The sequence below is a fragment of the Bolinopsis microptera genome, chromosome 3 (genome assembly GCF_026151205.1).
Source record: "Bolinopsis microptera isolate Bmic1 chromosome 3, MBARI_Bmic_1.0, whole genome shotgun sequence".
Taxonomy (NCBI): domain Eukaryota; kingdom Metazoa; phylum Ctenophora; class Tentaculata; order Lobata; family Bolinopsidae; genus Bolinopsis; species Bolinopsis microptera.
This window is the reverse complement of record NC_087074.1, coordinates 10,159,893-10,177,631: the sequence shown is the minus strand read 5'-3', so window position 1 is coordinate 10,177,631 and position 17,739 is coordinate 10,159,893. Positions and strand designations below refer to the sequence as shown.

At 38.8% G+C, this 17,739-nt stretch overlaps 1 protein-coding gene across 1 annotated transcript; it reads left to right on the top strand.

Moving 5' to 3' along the window:
* Nucleotides 1-464: 464 nt before the first annotated feature.
* Nucleotides 465-17,275, top strand: LOC134813555 (acetoacetyl-CoA synthetase-like). Its single transcript, XM_063821384.1, has 17 exons — nt 465-613; nt 963-1,066; nt 1,245-1,362; nt 1,553-1,663; nt 2,236-2,333; nt 2,518-2,632; nt 2,828-2,877; nt 3,011-3,178; nt 4,038-4,164; nt 4,397-4,540; nt 4,759-4,881; nt 5,280-5,393; nt 9,348-9,473; nt 9,739-9,838; nt 10,386-10,517; nt 16,365-16,485; nt 16,590-17,275. Exons 1-17 carry the CDS (start codon nt 508-510, stop codon nt 16,701-16,703), a joined length of 1,971 nt encoding a protein of 656 aa, XP_063677454.1. The 5' UTR covers nt 465-507; the 3' UTR covers nt 16,704-17,275.
* The last annotated feature ends 464 nt before the right edge of the window (nt 17,276-17,739 follow it).

Here is a 17,739-nt window from a genome sequence, read left to right as displayed (position 1 = left end):
GCAGAAAAGCAGGCCAGTCTCCGTTTACACATTCAGTTGACTGTTGCTCAAGAATAATACATTTGGCATTAGACTTGTAGATTTTTATCGAAAATAAGCTAGGGAGGGAAGTAATTTTTGATGTTAGTCTTGATGATAGCTAGTAGTGGTCGGTGCAGTGGTCCTTTGAAGAATATAGACAATTTAAAATTGATAGTGTTCAGAAGTGTTAGGATTTTGGTTAGGGTTAAATTTCAGGTATTAAGGGTTAGGGCTTATGTAGATTATTTAATCTTAAGTCTTTTCTACTGAAGAGATCTAAATCTCCTAGGGCCTAGATTTTTTTAATATTTTGCAAAATTGTATTTCATTTCATGTAGGTTTTAAACACTGATTCTGTATCATGTATGGCTGATAACATACTGGAAATTATATTTCCAGAAGCCACGCAATGAGTACTTGGGATTGAATACAGGTAAAATCATATTTTAGACATGGTCAGATTGTAACTCCTTTGCTTTTTAAGAAATGTCATCAATCGAGCGTAAAGTATTGTGGAAGAGGAAGATTGAAGGGAAATGTAATACACAGCTATTTCGTGATATAGTAAATCGGAAATATGGCCTTTCTCTCAGTAAGTCGTTGGTTGCAAATGTTAAAACATTTTAAACACATTTGATAAAAGATATCAGATTTTTATTTAATTTGCAAAAAATACTCTCACTGCAAATAACATTAACTCTATAATCTTATTCCAGCTTGATTTCACACCAGTTATGCATTCACACCTCTCATATTACTAATATGTTGAATTCTGAATGATTTTATTGGAATAAATTGCAATGTTCTAGAAAATATCTGATCAAGGGTTCCATATTTCTCACATTTCTTTCTTCATACTTAGGTTGAATGCTGAATGGTTTTATGGGATTATTCTAGAAATCTGGTAAAATGTTTCTTATATTATAGTCATTATCTTTCAGGAAACTACCCAGAACTTTACCAATGGTCTATTGACAACTACGACTTGTTTTGGGAGCAGGTCTTTCACTTTGGTGGGATCAAATGTTCAAAACTCTATGATCAGGTCAGTACTCAGTACACAATCTGGATATTAATCAAATTATCAACAATAGAATTTTATTCTACGATTTACTTCAAATTGTAAGATCTTTCAAGTTTCCTGGCTTTGGTGATATTGCTTCAGCTGTACAATTGTAGATTGTTTTTAAAATGCAGTAAGTGTTATTTGTACCATACCACAGGTTGTCGACAAATCAGTGAAGATGGCCAATGTTCCAGAGTGGTTCAGAGGCTGTCGGATGAACTTTGCAGAGAACCTGCTCAAGTTCAGGGACAACAAAACAGCACTTATTTGCACTGGTTTGCAGTTTAAATTTATCCATTTTTCATCATTTTCACAACTCTATTAATAGCTCTTGGACCTTGGTACAAAACTTATGAATCTGACTATTACAAAATTGAGTTACCCAAATAGTCATAAATTGTGGTCACTGGTCACTTAAACCTCTTAATATGTTCATATCCGATTGTGAACATTATTGTCCCTCAGGAGAAGCAAAACAGCCACACCGTGTGACATATGCAGAGCTCTACAGGAGAACAGCGGTTCTAGCTGCTGCTTTCAAACGAGCTGGCATCAAAAAAGGAGATTGCATTGCAGGTTATAAATAATACGAGTTTGTAAAAACCAGCCTTTACCAAACAATTCCTACTGGCTTTAAATTGTATCTCAAATTAATTATAAATACTTAAATAGGGCGGCTGATTGCTCAGAGGGGTGGGCGACAATTGACCCCCCCCGACAATTGACCCCCCGACAATTGACCCCCCGACAATTAACCCCCCGACAATTGACCCCCCGACAATATAATTTAATACAATTGACCCTGACCCTGACCCTGACCCTGACCCTGACCCTGACCCTGACCCTGACCCTGACCCTGACCCTGACCCTGACCCTAACCCTAACCCTAACCCTGACCCAGGACCCTTACCCTGACCCAGGACCCTAACCCTAACCCTGACCCAGGATCCTGACCCTAACCCGATCAATTGACCCCAGTGTAATTCATGGGGGTCAATTGTCGTACTAAACCCTAGATTTCGCGACAATTGACCCCAGTGTAATTACATAGGGGTCAATTGTCGGGGGGTCAATTGTCGGGGGGTCAATTGTCGCGGTACCGCTCAGAGTAGGTAGCAATTAGTTAACTCTACTCCCTAACTCTGCAGGCTACTTGCCAAACGACGAGTTAGCAGTGGAGGCAATGTTAGCTGCTTCATCTATCGGAGCTATTTGGAGTTCAACCTCCCCGGACTTTGGAGTAACAGTAAGTTGAGTGTTTGACCGTTTAGATTAGTTGATAACCTGCAGTCCCTTCTCAACATCTCGGACTCGTTGGTAGTTTTTGTAAAACATCTTTTAATACCAAGTAAGGTAACATATTATGTTTTAATGTAATTTAATAATGTTGACAAATTGTTGGGATGTTCCAGTAAATTCTACTTTTTTAGGGCGTGGTCGGAAGGTTCAGTCAGGTTAACCCGAAGATACTGTTTGCTGTTGACGCAGTTATGTACAATGGTAAAAGACACGATCAGTTGGAGAAGTTAAAGAAGATTGTTAATGGTAAGAATTAGAAAACAACCCAAAAACCACTCATTTAATGAGTTCTGTGCTACTCATGTTTTTAAATCTAATGATATCGAGATAATATTATGATATTATCTATATCTGCTGTTGTCATCACTATGAACATGGCCTTACTCAAGGTTATGCTTAATTTCGCAATGAATCACGGAATGGACTAAAATTTAATTTCAGCGTTGCCAAATTGCAACTACGTCGTCGTGCAACCAAACTCGTCAGAAAAGGTAATTCACAAATAATCATTAAGAGTAACACACTACAATACTGATTAATATAACGGTACAATGTTCTTGTGCGGCACATTCTTTCGCAACACATTTTCCTCCACCCCTATTTAAACCTCTACCTCTCCCCCAGGTAGACCTATCAGAGATCCCTAGAAGTTGCCTGCTATCTGACTTCCTCTCCGGATTCAGTGAGATTGATAACATCTCATTTGAGCAGCTTCCCTTCAACCACCCCATGTACCTTATGTTCAGCAGTGGGACTACTGGACCTCCTAAATGCATGGTTCACAGCACAGGGGTAAGTTCAGGGTAATAATAGGTACCTAGTAGGTTAGAGCTCCACACTCCATTAAATAGATATTTAGTAGGTTAGAGCTCCATAATCCATTATGATAGGTACCTAGTAGGTTAGAGCTCCATAATCCTTGTTGTGTATTTACAAGTTACCTAGATTATCATGTTGTGTAGATAGCTTTCATTGACAGATCAACTTGGGTGGTATTTGTAATTGCGGGCTAGTCACTTGCACTAGTGTGTATAAGTGGGCGCAAACTCTGGAGCTAGGCTGCATATTTAATGCTATGGAAGTCAGGCCCCCGTGGAAGTCAGGCCCCTTATAGTTATTGCAAATGCCTGTGAAACTCTAAACCTGAATACTCTCTTAACTACTTAACTAAAAACACTCCTACTCCCACGCGTGTTAGACTAAGCACACATACAATATAATACATAAACAGGTGTGTAGGGTGAGTGTGTGGGAAAGCCGCGTGGGCAGCCCTTCCTCATTGAAATTATCTGATACAGACTGTACTATACTCGTACAAAATAGCTGGCTCCTTGTGAGAATAACCACATATACTGGAGTGCCACATGATATGCTAATAATGTCTATGCTTTATGTGTACTGCGTAGGTATTGTTTACATACAATTCTTGACTAGATGAGCTTGATTCACAATAGTACGCAATTTGAAGTATGCCCGACTTTAAACACGGAATATTATGACATGCGTGTGAAAATACAAGTCGCAGCAGTGTTTAAATTAATCTTGTGACAATGGATGCGGCCAAAATCTCGAATCTGTCCATCATTTGTTTTGTAAGATACAGGGTATCCCAAAACGACATTATCTAAAATGTAAAATATCTTTATTCCAGGGTACACTGATCCAGCACTTAAAAGAGCTGGTGCTACAAAGTGACTTGAACAGAGACGATGTTCTCTTTTACTACACCACAACAGGGTGGATGATGTGGAACTGGCTGATCAGTGGACTTGCTGCAGGTATCTTACACGTGCAATGCGCGCGGTGCACGTGCAGTACACGTAATTTGTGAAGGGCACGTGTAATTTGTGAAGGACACGTTCAGTACACATACTAATGTGTGAAATGCTCCAATACATTTTATCGTGTACACTTATTGTACCTGTGATTTGTTATTGTATCGTATGTTTATTTAAATACAGTACAGTACAACATCCTATTACATAATTCCTAACATGTGACCCACTCCAGGATGCGCTATAGTGCTGTATGACGGTTCACCCTTTCTTCCAACTTGTACACATCTCTGGGATCTTACTGATCAGCTCAAGATCTCTATATTCGGAACCAGTCCAAAATGGCTCCAAGCTTGTGAGGAGAAGACCATGTGTCCAAGTTAGTAGTTTCATAAAAAAGAAAGAAGTTTCCAGCTGGCATGGTTATGAAACCATGCATTCAGTCCTATCAATCTAATGTGCAAGTGCAGCAAGTAAATCTCATTCTCTGTAATTCTGGATTAAGTGTGACAGTAGAACGTCTGGCTGAATTGAAAAATTCAAGATTTAATTTAATTCAAGTTATAATTGTTGTTATAACTAACACCCATGGTGCAGGAGCCACACACGATCTCAGTTCGCTCCGGGCAATGTTGTCAACAGGAGCTCCACTGGCTCCTCGCCAATACGACTACGTTTACAACAACATCAAACAGCACATACAACTTGCTTCCATTGCTGGTAATGTTACTGATTTCCTCTTCCCGACTCTATAGAATATTCTGTACTCTGTAACTCTTCCAGACTTTGTGTTTTGATAACCTACTTACTTACTAAACGGCTATGTTTTTATTCTGTATTTTAAAATAGCTTAAGCCATGATAGTGATGATGTTAAATATGAATAAGCTGCACTGTGCCCTCAATTAGAGCAAATTTACTTAATTAACAACTTAACAATCTTTTCAAGTTATGATTTAACCAGCTTTTTAGGCATAACCTCTCAATACTTTAGTTATCATTCATCAACATGTACAAATAAATAAGGTCATATATAACCAACCATAAATAAAGTGATATAACCATAACAAATCAAACTATTCATCATCTAATCATGCTTTATATTGTATTACTATTCAGGTGGTACAGACATTATATCCTGTTTCTCTGGTTCGGTAGCCGAGGTGCCCGTTCACAGGGGTCAACTACAGTATAGGAACCTCGGAATGGCTGTCTATGCTTACGATGACAACGGTACGTTACTCTCTTTTATTTTTACTGTTAATTGTGGTTATGTTGCCGTGTTTCGAGAGATAAAATTCTTAAAACTTATCACATATATTTATTATTTACACTCCGCAATATTATATAACTATGTATATTAGTCTCCCCCCCCCCCCCCCCCCCAATCAGTGATCTTCTACTAACATAACTTTTTGATGTTAAACTCTATACATGATCCTTCACTTCCTTGTTGAATTGTGAGATGTAAAACTGGGATGAAAACCGGAACAACTTTTCTAAAAATTATTGAAAAATTCGCGCAGTGAAATTTTGAATTGAGTTGATGATATAGTGTATTTATTGGTATTTTCAGACTGAGAAATATTATGGCATAATATGTTTTTCTGATATATTTTGTTGATCCTCTATAGTCCTATCTTTTCACGGCCCCAACGTTAATGTGCCTCTTGCTATGTGTTGGTTCAGCCGAATTAATTATTATATAATCAAGTTTATTTTTCTTGTTTAGTTAGTTGTCATTCGGCCACACATTAAGCAACTTATATTGCAGTACCAATTATCAATTAGTTTATCAAAATATGTCATTGTAATTTTGCACATGGCTGAAATGTAACGCTTGATTTATAAAAATAAGTCAGATGGCAGATAAGTCCTTTTGATCCACTCTTCAGCTCAGATGGCAGATCTTAATGATAATCACGAGAGTGTCTTTATGTTCGTGGTCCCCTTCAACATTCCTTTGTGTATCCTAGTGTTAGCTGTTTGTATCATAGTCCTATCCTACTACTGGAGAAACCGTGGTACCCTCACCAACACACTATTTATCATGATAACAGCAGCTGATTTGATCACGTGTGTTGGTCACCTGATCCTCATGATATGTGTTCTACTGATGTCACGTGACTTTATTCCTTCTAGCTCTACTACCGTGTGTGTGGTGATGCACACTGTACTGTCGCTGCTCGGCTACGCCTCATCTGTTAACTTCAACATGGTGCTCGCTGTTTTGAGAACGATAAAAGTATCCTTCCCTTTCCACCAGGTCAACACAACAGCTCTGAAGATAGCAATTACTCTTGTCATCACTTTCCTAGTTTCATTGACTGTAGTGGATGTCTGGTATGAAATCTACGAAGGCCCCGACTCTGACCCTCACCCTTGGGTGTTCCTCTGGATTAATGTTGCCATTTCTTTTGTTGGTCATAATATGTCCATTTGGCTTACCGCTTTAGACTTGTTGATACCAATCAAGGTTTACTGGATGATTCCAGATTTACTAGTAGGATTGCTGTATCTAGTTCCGATTTGTGTTGTTCTGGTTTGCCTTGTGATACAGTTTTTAGTGACCCGGCTCAGAGCTCGTGCACGTGACCCTGATCACCCACAGCTCACTGACTGGTCACATGTGAACACCACAGTCTCGATCCTTTCTGCTGCTTTCTTGGTTTGTAACTCAGGAATCGCAGTTCTTCAGCTTTACTTTCAAAGTTCCTCTTTCATTGGAAGTGTCGATAACTTTGCCTTGATGGTTTGTATTATAATGATAAGCACAACACTACCACTCTTGAACGCACTTCTGACTCCGCTCATCATATTAGCTAGAAATAGGGAGCTGAGAGGAAATGTGATGGTGATGATAAGGAGAGCAGTCAGGCCCACTGCACCAGCAGTGAACTAACAGCTGAATTAGGACTAAGCTGCTCACAATTATCATGTTAAAACAGTTTGTGTAAAAAGCGGACCAAGTGACACTGTTCTTCAGATTCTCAGAACTCAGACCATCTCTAATCTCCAGTGGGGCCGTCATAATAACAAGTATCCAGGACATTCTATCCTGTTTACAATTCGGACTTGATTTTGGACTCAGTGAAGAACTGAATAGTGTTATAATTTGAATGTACCTATAATAATAATAATGTCAAACACTCACTAAAGAAGGTAAAATACACAGTAATTTTACGATTTACGTTAGTTTAAGGTTGAAACCAGGGAAGGAAACATGCCCGGCAAATCAAGGCTCGGTATAGATAATTGACTGGTATTAACTTTATTAAAACGGTGTAATATATTTATTTTTTGCCGAGTCATTAGCGTTATCTATCACTTTACTTTGGTTAACTGTAAGAATATTGGGTAATATACAATTATGTATTCTAATGGGGGGGATGCAACGTCAATTAATGTCAATTAATGTCAATTAATGTCAATTAATGTCAATTAATGTCAATTAATGTCAATTAATGGGCAGTATCGAGATAGCCCGACCACGGTCCGCGGACCACTGTCATATTACTGTATAATAACAGTATCCCCTGAATCAAGCAGGGTTCACATCATCCCCTGAGTCAAGCAGGGTTCACATCATCGCACGCGAATTCCAATCAGCGCCGGTGTCAAGGCTTATTAAACGATTAAGCAACCTTACGAGATCAGTTCACATCATGCAATATATAAAGAATAGACTTCGAGGACGAGCAGGGAACCAGGGACATAGATGCATTACACCCAGGACAGAACATGGAGCTCTTTAGGAGGTTTTTCTGGAATAGGAAGTCTCGAGCATTCTCTAGGGAGGCGGTGGGTCCATTAATTTCGTCCATTAGACAGAAGAGTACCATGTCAGGAATTGGAACAGTTGTTGTTGTTGATGATGGCAACTGATAATACTTCACCAAAAACGAACGACTTATATACCACATTTTAATCGTAATCATTTATTTCATTGAGCAATCAATATTATTCGTAACTAATTATATCCGAGAGACCACATTTGAATCGTAATCAATAGTTTGATCCAGTAATTTACTACGCTACAATTAATTATGCTAGTCGTAACTAATTGCATCCAAGATACCATACATACCATTCATATGATCTGGTAACCAATCAACTATTCACAAACACCTGTTGCTTGATTCAGGGGATACTGTTATTATACAGTAATATGATCTGGTAGACAGTGGTCCGCAGACAGTGGTCCGCGGACAGTGGTCCGCGGACCGTGGTCGGGCTATCTCGATACTGCCGAAACAATGTCAGTTTTGCAAAATTTTGGAATACTGACATTAATTGACACGATATTTTTCGACCAGAGATTATGTAGTTCTACCATATTTTTAGCACTTTAGAACGTTTATATCATCAATTTATTCACTACTATCACATATGGAAACGTGAAAAAAATTCAGATCATTAAACAATAAAACTAAAATAATACGGTTTTCCGAAATTTAATTTTCTTAAATGGGCGTGGCCATCCAAGGGCGTGGTTCTCAACATCATCAGAACTTAAAACCCACATTAAACGAAATGCCTTCATGACATTTATATTTGAATAACGAATCTAATAAAATATGGGCGTGGCCGGTGGGGACCGAAGATGGAAGAGTTTGAAGCTGAAATTTTTTTTGGTGGTCTTTGAACCTAAGGATCAACAGATAAGAACATACTCATAATTATTCAAGGACATTTTGTTTTTTTGAACCGGTCTAACTTACATAGACGTGAATATCTTGAATATCTATCGAATAATGATAATCTCAAATTTCAAGACAAATTAATGTCAATTAATGTCAATTAATGTCAATTAATGTCAATTAATGTCAATTAATGTCAATTAATGTCAATTAATGTCAATTAATGTCAATTAATGTCAATTAATGTCAATTAATGTCAATGTCAGTTTGGGGTTTTTATGGAATACTGACATTAATTGACGTTGCATCCCCCCCATGCTAATTTCAGGTTGTTAATTAAATGTTAGCTCGTTTTATTACGTCATGAAGACATGATTATGATCATAAATAAAGAAAAGATTATTTGGGTAAAAAGATCAAAATTGAAGGAATTTAAAAATAGTATTAAAATTTTCACATCTCTTTATTTCGCTATCACACCTCACAACAAGTACAATGAGTAAATTTGTAAGTAAATGTTATGAATATAACAAGCCTACTATTCCAGGTAAGGAAGTGTATGATACAGATGGGGAGCTAGTGTGTGTTAAACCCTTCCCTTCCATGCCAATCTACTTCGGTAATGACCCGGACGGAGCCAAGTACAGAAAAGCTTACTTTGACAAATATGACGGTGTGTGTTGTTTCATGTGTATATTTAATTGTTTTAGGTGTTCGATTTTTAAATTCTCATTGGATTTCCTGAGACTAATGAACACAAATTGAATGAGTGCAGTGACTCCCATACGTCTATTATTATAAATCTTCAATGCGAAATAGCTGCTGTGCTACAATATATAAACTATTATGAACAATGAACTATCAATATATCAAATTAACATCACCTTATGAAGTCAGTTAAATGAGATTTAATTTTATTAAAATGTTACCATGATCAGGTGTTTGGTCACACGGGGACTTCGTTACAATTGACAGTGTAACAGGAGGACTGATTATGAACGGCAGATCTGATGGTACTCTCAATCCTGGTGGTGTCAGGTGAAACTTATTTAAATGTTTTTATTTAATGTATAGTGTGGTAGTAGTCAGTGTGGTAGTGGTAGTAGTCAGAGTTCATTTCGATCTCAGAGGCCAGCTTAATTTTAGTTCACTATTAAAGATCAGCAATTAGGTTAGGGTTCACACGGAATTCCGCGTGGACTGGTCAGGGTTCTGGAGTTCTGCCCGCAATATAGCTAGGTTTTCTGGGATATCACCGAGTCGGAATATATAATGTGTGTTTGATAAAAGCGCTAAATTTACGTGTTTAATTCACTATTCTATGAGGTTAAGGATCTTTAGAAATTTGTCGTCTATATTTATTATATAAATTCATAACTCTCAACTCCATTAGCGATCGTTCACATATTACGTAAGCTAACACAGGAGGAAGGGGTTTGGAAAAGCTAGTTCAATTTATGCGTAAAGTTTACGGAGGGAAGGCGGGGGTCTAAACCAGTAACACTCTGGCTTAAATTACGTAATATTTTAACGATCCTTAGATAGAAATGGTGTACGATATTTTCACAAGTTCTGTTTCACCCAGATTTGGGAGCGCAGAGATCTACAACGTCATGGACTCATTTTCCAACAAGGTTACAGACAGTCTTTGTGTGGGACAAAAACTCAAGGATGACGAGAGGGTCGTGCTGTTTGTGAAGATGGCAGATGGCCAGAAGTATGTTGATTTCTATTATTGCCTGTTTTTGTCTCCCCGGAACAGTATTGCAGATGCATTTTTCCCTACTCTTGCCGAAGGCAAAAAGATCGTAGGGAATAAGTAATCGGGTTTGGATATATGAGGTGGCCCGATTGACCTACGATGACGACAAAAGTCTGCTCCTTCGCAATATAGACCACTCCCCTATAATTATATGTACAAAAGGAACCTATTTTGCGCGCGCGACACCAGTTATGTGTTAATTAATTACAGGCATAGCAACCAGTTTTAGGTGCTTGACGACTGTTACACAGGTTTCCATCGGGTTACAATTTACTCTAATTCATTAATATAGCATATTAGTCATCTGAGCGGATCAATCATAAATAAAAATAAATAAATAAATAAATATAAGTGTTATTTTGTTGAAACAAGCTTAATGAATTACCGAGTGATAAAATTCAGCAAGTCAAAACCAATTAAATTATGATATCAGCTGATAAACTCGTGGCCGATTATTTAACAGTTGATCGACACTGAATGGTAAAAAGCGATTACATATTTAAAGATTTAAGAACAGATGTTACTTTACATTTACATTCAAGAATAATAATAATAAATTGAAATTTAATAACACCGCTTTTAAGATACAACTTATACTCAGCAGTGTTTGAACTAGTCATCCCAGAAAATATCATGAATACTGAGCTAAAAGATAACATATGCTTGAAAATGTATCGTCAATACTAAAGCCCGAAAATGGTACTTAAATATATTATGCAAAGATCGAATTCCAAATATGACCACAAAAGTCATCGATAAAGTTTTTCAAGTTCATCTGGAGACAGTTTGAAAAGGTAAGTTTTTAGAAAAGCTTTAAAAGATTCCAAAGATTGAGCTGAGGTGATGGTAACAGGCAGACGATTGTAGATCTTTGGAGCCATTACAGAGAAGCTACGCTCACCAAACTTTGAATTACAAGAGGAACAATAAGCTTCAATGAGTGACCATGATGAGCATACTTGAACATGTCCTGCAGATAAGTTGGTGCCAATCCTAACAGTGACTTGTGAGATAGTAATAAGATTTTGAAGACAATCCTTTTCTTTACATCTAACCAGTGAAGCTTTATCAGGTCATCATTTTTTTTTTATTTCAAAATTCAAATAAACTTTACATCAATGTATTACAGTTATATTCAATAAAAAGACCACAATATCTCCTGTGAAGCAAAAACATGGAAAAAGAGAGCTAGAAAAATATTCATGATACTCAACACTACCAGACTCAGCTGGAGTGAGAAACAAATTGTAAAAACATCAACGTAAAATTTATTTCGGCTGAACCAAAACACGGTGGTAAGACCATAATAACATTGGTGCCGACCCTACATAAAATCATTAATAAATAATCAAGAGAACAAATTTAAATGTATACGATACCTTCTTGCTACTACTCCACAAACTTACACGACATAACAACAAAATAACATAATCAAATAATATTATAATAAAACAATCTACAATCTAGCCACTCACGTACTGCGTGACGCGCTTGTTTCGCGCGTCACGCAGTACACGCGCGCAAGATGGTCATGTTTATATTTACCAGTGACAGCGTTTGCAGCAGCATTCTGAAGTAACTGGAGCTGATGCGACTAAGATAAATATTGCGGTATGCTTTTAAAGAATCCTATATAGTCGATGGTGCTGTAGATGTGTCGAGTAAGCATCAAAATGCATTAGTTTATGTTAGATACAAATAATAACTAAGATGAGACAGAATATTTTATTACAGTCAATAAAGTTGGCATACGATGTAATAATATGACGTGACATGATACGTAAACACGAAACAAACCGCGCAAAATATGAAATGATCTACAACCCACCCACTTACAGATCGACGGTGACAACTCAGATAAGATGCGCGCAGAATTTTCAAGTTCAATTCTGCACGCCTAATATAAGTAGTTAGTAGTTAGTAGGTGACGGGAGCTTCTAAGCTTTCCGTAGTGCCCCCAACCTGCTTTCAGATATGGGGGTCATATATGCCTTCAGTTTCCACCCGGTGAACCTGGTCGGCGAGCCCCCAGGTTTCAACTGCGCATAATAATATAGCCGTGCGGGTAATAAATCCCGGGTTGGCTTTTCGTGTATTCGGTAGTGTGGCCGACCCCACTACTCTGCTGCGCGTTGCCATGTTGGGGTGCTATCCCGGCCCGCGCGCCGGAGCTAGCCCCTCTCCCCGGCCTCCGCGCACTTCGGCTATTTCGCTATATAAGAATTGAAATCTGCGTTCGTTTTGCGTACTGTATGTTTGGCAAGATAATTATTTGTAAAGAATCAGAGTTGCCATGCCGCTCGCCCGAGCGTTTGGAGTTTTAGGAGCCAGTCCAGACACTTGCCTGGATTGCATCGCAATAGCTCCGTATCGACTCCTTACGCCCGAGTAAGTTGTTATATCCTATATACTCTGTAAGTTTCACGTTAGCGTCTGAGGTACCAGTCCAGACTATGTGTCTGGTTCGCATCGCGAAGGTCCCATAGTGACGCTTTGCGCTTAACTCAAGATGTGAGTACGATGAGATTGTAATTTTATTGTATGACTGCAACTTGGAGATGGGTGATGAGGATTAGAAAATGTATCGTTTCCAGTACCGAGAGGTTGGAACTAAGGGAGCCAGCCTGGACTCTTGTCCAGATTGCATCGCAATAGCCCCTTGTCGACCCTCGCTCTCGTTCCTGGTAACGGTGTGTGGTTACTATGGTAACAGTGTGTAGTTGCTATGGTAACAGTGTGTAGTTGCTATGGTAACAGTGTGTAGTAGCCATGGTAACAGTGTGTAGTTGCTATGGTAACAGTGTGTAGTTGCTATAGTATCAGTACGTAGTTACTATGGTAGCAGTGTTTAGTTGCTAGGTAGTGATTTGGAGTTGCTACGGTAACCGTGTGTGGTTGCTATGTTAAGAGTGTGTAGTTTCTATGGCAACATTGAATGGTTGCTGTGGTAACAATTTAGAGTTCTTCTTCGTTGACAAATTCTAGTAAAGTCGTTTCAAATGATTAACATCGTTTAAATGAATAACATCGTTTAAATGAATAACATCGTTTAAATGAATAAAACTGAATAAAAAGTTGAAACAATAGATAATAAAATTACACGCCATGCGCGCTACCAGAGTAGCTAGCGCAGCGCGCAAAACGTATTAAAGGATTGACAGCGAGATCATTAGCACATACTGTGCTCAAATGGCGTTCGCGCGTTACGTAAAATATAGGAAAAATTTAATATAGCAATCTCAATTCGAACCAAGATAACGCTGATTGGATGAATCAATCATTCATTGATAAGCCAGTGTGTGCTACACTCATATCGTTTCATCTACACACTAAGTAATCACTAATCTATAATGATGAAGTAGTGGCAGAAAAGTCATGCCTTGTAACATGATCAGGTTTGACAGCGGTGCATTTGATGGCTGAAGATTACTTCGGTGAGTCTGTTTGAGAGGTTGTGCTATTAGAGTGGAATTTACCAGGTGTAGGAGCTGCGCCTTGAGGGAAGAATGTAACCAGTTTTGAAAAACTGTCGCCCTGTCGTGTGGTAATATTTTAATTCTGTGAAAGCATGGTTCGAGGTAAAATTTATAAACAAGTAAGTAAAGTGAATCAATTTTACACGCTAAAACTTTATATAAACATGGGCTTTTAAGGAAAATAGATCATGTTAGGTCTGATATGTCTGGCCGGAGGCCTTTCTCTTTGATATGTGGTGTATGGCCATGGGCCGTTCTCTTTTGTATGATGTGGAGGATGAGAATTTCAATAGGTATATAATATTTCATGTTATATTACAAATGACGAGATCAATTTCTTGCCTGTAGACACGGATTAGTAGATGGGTTGGTCGAGGGGGGTATAATGCATGTCTGACTGCAAATCTCAGTTAGACAACTCTGATTTCAGGAACTTGGATAGAGTTGAGCTTTGTCTTAATAAGAGACATGATGTCTGATGTTGGCATTCTTGTAATCTGTGCGAATGTCTAGGGAGACATGAGCTGTATCAATCAGACTTATCCTTGGTTCAGAGCAGTATCTGTTGTCCTGCATTGTGGCTGAGTAGCTGTCTGTCTGTTTGGCTTTGATTTTCGTAGATATTTAAGCCTGTTCCTGGGAATCTAGGGTTGTTAGTATACACACAAGGGGGTGGAACGAAAGTTAGTTTATAATAATAGTTTAGCAGCCAATACGGAGGCAAGTAACGATCGAGAAAACAAGATGTGTTCTAAACGCCGTCAAAAACCGAAAGATGATGCAAAAAGTGTGTCTAGTCAACAAACAGAAGGACTGTAACTGAGACCCTGGTTCTATGAATGCTGACGATCTACAATATGCAGTAGAGTGAGACAGAATACAAATGAAAGAACAGAACAATAGAATTATAACAAGAAACTTAGCCTGTAGAGTAAAACGGCGGAGAATTCCAGCACTCATATCAGAGAGTTTCCCCATTTCTGTTGGTGCTGACTTCCCAGAGAAGCAGCAGAGTCGTACTTTATCAGAGTTGCTTGTACCAGAGCGGTTGATATCAGTCTTTGTTAAGTTGAGGGGCTACTGATGATTTCTTGCTTCTATCCTGCTTCTGTTAGTTTATAATTTTAGTTTAGCCTGGAAGCTAAGAGGGGATTAGTAAACACGCAGTAGTATGGTACACTGCTGCCAGCTGACTCACCAGCAACAATGCATGTCCAAAGGGGAGGCAGAGGGAGAGATATCACCGACAACCTGGGTGACAGGCCACCGACAGTGCACCCACCTCTGTAGGTCTGAGGGCGACAGGTCAAGAACCAGGTGAGACTAGTAATCAAACAGAAAAGGGACCGAACTGCTAAGGTGATTGAGTGAGTGAGATGCTGCATTGCTACTGGCTGACTCGCCAGCAACAATGCAAGTCCAAGAAGAAAAAAGGAGAGACACTGTCCGTTATCTGGGTGAGCCACCACCGACAGTGCTCCCACTTCTGTGGGGCTGAGGGTGTTGGCTCCAAGAACCAGCCGTGAGCGAACAGCGCCTGTCCCCCTCTATGGTTAACTTGAGAGTAACAGGACTGTGCCATTCTCCAGGCCAATCCGTTCTGTAACCAGCTGACCCAGCACCACCTCTAATGGAAGATGTGGTTCGGATTGGACTTCGCTAGGATTTGTCAGTTTTTCTGTAGACACTAATGCTCCCTCGAGGAAAGACATGAGCCCCGGCGAAACTGACCAAAAACGTGGCAGGGATTCTCACCCTACCGCCTAATATAATGAAAACGATTATCACGTGCGCCAAACACCACTCTGGGATACAATAAAGTAGAACAATTACATTGTAGGCAGTAGGGAAATTTGATCGTGCGTGGTGTTACCGCGGCGAAATTCTTGTTTAACTTCGCTAATATAAAAGTCTCAATCGATCGTCTGATACGACAGTTTAATCGATTTTAAATTCCATAATTTTTAACTGCAACGCGCGATCTCCGTACACTTTTAATGCATAGTAGCGTACTATATTCAGCGGTTTTAAACGCGCAATATGTAGCTAGCACATGCCAGTCCTCAGCTGTGAAGTTTGTCATGCCGTGGTATCATCGCACGACCATCAACGGCGTGTAAACGCCAGGGAGACTCCTCAATAATATACTATTGTAGTGTAGTGAAATCAGGAGATCCGAGATCGCACGGGGCAGTGATTTGTTGCGATTGAAATTCTCAACCATGGGCGCGGCGAGGGTATTAAATCTTTAGGACTTACTTCATTTGACCGTACTACGATACAAAATACTAGTTAAAACATTAAACTTTAATTAGTCCTTTTCAAGGTTTACTGAGGAGCTGATGAAAGAGATAAAAGTAACGATCAGGTCAAAACTCACAGCCAGACATGTCCCCGCGGTTATACTGGAAACGACTGATATTCCGTATACAATAAACGGCAAAAAAGTAAACGAGATTTTTATTTGTTCCTAGCAGCCTCAAAATTTTGATTAAATATCAATAGCTCGGTTATTTTAATTGGGCCCAGTTCTGACAGAACATAATTGCAGGTTGAAGTAGCAGTAAAAAAGATCGTGAGCGGTGAAAAGGTTGGATCCTCAGGCGCTCTCAGAAACCCAGAAGCTCTCGACCTCTACAGGAACATCCCGCAATTGAAATTTTAATCTTTGAACTTTCAGACCTTCGTTAATTTATTAGAGCAAAGATATAGAATTTCGTTCATCTGAAAATACAGTTACGTTTAATATTCTAGGGAATTTTGGTGAGCTTAAGTTTGAATTTTCAGAGTATGATAAATCTTCTGAATTTGTTGTCTGATGCCGGTTGACCTGAAATGCACGTTTTCACAGTACACAGTAAACCCTTTTTGTTTAAATATATGATTTCCCGATTCTCCACCCAATTGAATCGTTAAAAAAAGAATCGCTTAAGGTCAATGCTCATTTAGTCCTGCAACCAATAGTTCATTATCTAGATAGTTGTTTTACTTGCCTAGCTTGCTAGTCTATTGCTCGATTCGCTCGCCTGTGCAAAATCTTGAAAAGAGCGCCGTGCATAGGGAGTGGCATGCTAATTTATAATGGGTTTTACTGAAATCTTGTTTTACTTTTTTGCAGTTTATTAGAATATTTCAGTGAGTTTATACGAATATATTATGTCAGTACGAGTTATAAATGATAAATTTCGAAAATATACATTCTGATACTTAACTAAGTTTACCCAATTACCTATTATCATTCGAGTATGTACCCTTCTGATTCAGGTGGTCAGGCATAAAAATAAACTCGTACTCAGATTGTGATCTCACGATCTTTACTTAAGTTAAGTAGGGGGGGGGTCAACCTCATTTTACCTCATTCGGGAAGCCAAAAAAGGCAAAATTGGGATGAGGTAAAATGAGGTAAAATGAGGTAAATTAATCTAGTTTTCTGAGCCTTTTTTAGAGACAAAAAAGGTTTATTCGAAGTCATTGTACTATAATTCGAGGCTGTGCATGGTCTCCCATGATATTTAATGGTTTATTAGGGGTGATGTGGTCCCTGGGAAGGGGCATTCCCAGTTTAACCTACTTACTCTCCAAACTTGGGGTAATCTGTTTGTCTGGGACGAAACGGAATCTCGTTAGCTTTTCGTGTTAAAAGCGATTTCTCAACAGTTATCACCTCTCTAGATGATTCTTAAAACATTTGGACTTCATTG

Bases quoted from the DNA above. Each gene is read 5' to 3' on its own strand.
- LOC134813555 (XM_063821384.1), top strand. From the start codon at position 508: ATGTCATCAATCGAGCGTAAAGTATTGTGGAAGAGGAAGATTGAAGGG. The intron at 1,067-1,244 runs GTCAGTACTCAG...ACCATACCACAG, and splicing joins GTTCAAAACTCTATGATCAG to GTTGTCGACAAATCAGTGAA. The intron at 2,633-2,827 runs GTAAGAATTAGA...ATTTAATTTCAG, and splicing joins GTTAAAGAAGATTGTTAATG to CGTTGCCAAATTGCAACTAC.